This window comes from Myotis lucifugus, unplaced genomic scaffold (genome assembly GCF_000147115.1).
Source record: "Myotis lucifugus unplaced genomic scaffold, Myoluc2.0 scaffold_350, whole genome shotgun sequence".
Classification (NCBI taxonomy): domain Eukaryota; kingdom Metazoa; phylum Chordata; class Mammalia; order Chiroptera; family Vespertilionidae; genus Myotis; species Myotis lucifugus.
The window spans coordinates 856,837-860,148 of NW_005871398.1; the positions used below are offsets into that span (position 1 = coordinate 856,837).

Sequence of the window (3,312 nt, forward strand, 5' to 3'; positions counted from 1 at the left end):
ATAAACTATGTGATAAGCATTCATTGTCAGTTTAATTGCTAATACACATGTAAATTTTAATGTAAGGATTTTCTTAGCAAAGGCCATTGTTAGATTTTTTAAGGAACTTTTCTGCTAGAAGCATTCTGGAGTTAGGAAGTAGGGGAAAGTCAGAATAGTAGATCCCAAGCAACTTCTAGGAAGTAGGGGGAAGTAAGAATAGTAGACCCAAAAGCAATTTTAAGACTTGCTTTCATTTATGTTTATAATATAACTAGAGGCACGGTGCACAAAAATTTGTGCACTTGGGAGGGTCCCTCAGCCTGGCCTGTGCCCTCTTGCAGTCTGGGACCCCTCAGGGAATGACCACCTGATGGCTTAGGCCTGGGGGATTGTGCCGAAGCTGGCAGTCAGACAACCCTCTGGCAGCCTGGCAGCCCTCGGGTGATGTTCACTTGCCAGCAGGAAACAGGTAGCTGCAGTCGGACATCCTTAGCACTACTGAGGAGGAAGGAGAGGCTCCCACCACCACCGCTGTACTGGCAACCATCAGCCTGGCTTGTGGTTCAGCAGAGCTCCCCCTGTGGGAACACACTGACCACCAGGGGGAAGCTCCTGCATTGAGCGTCTGCCCCCTGGTGGTCAGTGTGTGTCAAAGTGACTAGTGATTCCCAGTTGCTCTGCTGTTTAGGGTCAATTTGCTTATTACCTTTTTATTATATAGGATAGAGACCTGGTAGTCTGGGTGAGGGTCTGATGGCTATTTGCAGGCTGGGCACAGCCCCTTCAGGGTGGGGGTCCCCACTGGAGTGACTGGCTAGCCTGGGTGAGGGTCTGATGGCTGTTTGCAGGCTGTCCAAGCCCCTCAGCAGGGACCCTCAACCCATGAGGGTGTGACCATCCTGGGTGAGAGGCTTATGGCTGTTTGCAGGCTGGCCACAGCCCCCAGCCACCCAAGCTCCCTGTGGAGGCTGGCTAGAAGCAGGTATCTGGGACTTATTTAGCTTCTATAATTGAAACTTTGTTGCCTTTTGCGGAGGCCACAGCAGGCCAGAGCAGGCAGGAAGCTTGACTTCCTCCATCACTGGGGCAACCAAGCCTCCTGCTTGCTCCAGCTCTGTGGCTGCCGACCGCCATCTTGGTTGGATTAATTTGCATATATTCGCTCTACTTGGCTGGTGGGCGTGGCTTGGGCATAGCAAAGTTACGGTCAATTAGCATCTTTGTCTTTTATTAGTGTAGATATGTCAAACTGAAAACAATTACAGTTAAATTGTAATTAGAAGCAGCAGTGCAAATATGTGATTTAAATATAAACAGACAGTTTATGTGACACAAACAGGTAATCAAACACTGGCATGTATGATATGCTTACTTCCCTACTGAGATAGGAATCACTCTCCGATTTACTTCTCTTCACTTTAGAAGATGACCTGGACTCTGGATTTCCTCATATAAAGTCTTATTATTTGAAGCAGAATGGGCAAAATAATCAGGATGAAAAACCAAACTACAGTAACAACCTTCATCTTGCTGGGACTGACCGATGACACTGCACTGAAAATATTGCTGTTTATCTTTCTATTTCTTTCCTACATGTTGAGTATATCTGGAAACCTAACCATCATCACCCTCACTCTGATTGATTCCCACCTTAAAACACCTATGTATCTCTTTCTTCAAAATTTCTCCTTCTTAGAAATGTCTTTCACAACTGCCTGTGTTCCCAGATTCCTATATAGCATATTATCTGGGGACAAGTCCATTACCTATAATGCTTGTGCCAGTCAACTCTTGTTTACTGACCTCTTTGCAGTAACAGAATTTTTTCTTCTGGCTGCCATGTCCTATGATCGCTACGTGGCCATCTGCAAACCCCTGCATTATAACACCATCATGAACAGCAGAGTCTGCAAGAACATCATTTTCTCCTGTTGGGTAGCAGCACTGATCATCATTCTCCCACCAATGAGTCTGGGTTTGGGCCTGGAATTCTGTGATTCAAACGTCATTGATCATTTTTGCTGTGATGCATCTCCTCTCCTGAAGATCTCTTGCTCAGACACCTGGTTGATAGAACAGATGGTTATCGTGTGTGCCGTGTTGACATTCATCATGACCCTCATATGTGTGGTTCTTTCCTACATTTATATCATCAGGACTATTCTAAGGTTTCCCACTGCCCAGCAAAGGAAAAAGGCCTTTTCCACGTGTTCTTCCCACATGATTGTGGTTTCCATTACTTATGGAAGCTGCATCTTCATTTATGTCAAACCTTCAGCCAATGATGAGGTAGCTATAAATAAAGGGATTTCACTCCTTATTACGTCCATTTCACCCATGTTGAACCCCTTTATTTACACACTGAGAAACAAGCAAGTAAAACAAGCTTTCCATTACTCAATTAAAAAGATTTCATTCCTCTTAAAGACACAGAGGAAAGAGGAGTCAGTGAATCCAATTAAAAGGAAGGATAACTAGGCAGAAAACCCGAAGTTCTAATATTATTTGTCTCTGCATGACTTATTCTCTAGTCATATTGGCATTCTCACTTTGTTGTTAGACTTGCTTACAGTCAACCTTGACTATTTAATTTTTCACTCCCCATTAAAACTAAATTCTAAGTTAGTTATGCTTACTATCTGGCAGAAATTTCTGTTTTTGCCAAACATTTTGGTTGCTATCCCTGGAAACACTGTAGGCCATATTGTTCTGACATATTTCTACCCTGTAAGATGTGACTATGTAGCCTATGTTGTAGCTAACAGAATGAGTGTGGAAGTGATGTGCACCATTTCCAGACCTGCTCTATGCAAATATTCAATAGGTGATCCACCATCCCTTTCTCCCACCTACTGGCCAGATATGCATGCTTCCATGACTTTGTAAGCTTCATATTGATAATGAATGAACTTGAACTTCTGTCTCGGGTATAGTCTTTACCCAAAGGACAGGCTATCACAGCTAGTTTAATAAAGCTTCTCTTCTCTCCCACCTCCAGTCAGTTGTCATCTGATTTGAGAGGTAAAGTATCACAGCACTATCCCTGCCACTTACTAAGAGAGCAATATTGAGAGTCACCTCTAATTTGGCTACATGGGTACAATTATAACCTACACTCAACTTAGAAGTACATACTGTTAAATTTAATGGTATAGACATTATGTCTTGCCTATTGGTATACTCCTACTCAGACAGCCATAAAGTCAAACCTGGCCCAGGACAATCAGATGCCGGAAAAATAGTATAAAGTAATATACACAAAGTTGTAATACCACCCACCCTCCTCCATCTCCTGCTCTTATACCCTTTCCCGTGAAGTTCCTCTGTTAC

The 3,312-nt window shown here is 43.4% G+C and overlaps 1 protein-coding gene across 1 annotated transcript; it reads left to right on the forward strand.

Annotated features, from left to right (window-relative positions):
- Positions 1-1,476: 1,476 nt before the first annotated feature.
- On the forward strand, positions 1,477-2,460 carry LOC102435679 (olfactory receptor 6C2-like). Its single transcript, XM_006101324.2, has one exon. It carries the CDS (start codon positions 1,477-1,479, stop codon positions 2,458-2,460), a length of 984 nt encoding a protein of 327 aa, XP_006101386.2.
- Positions 2,461-3,312: the final 852 nt, after the last annotated feature.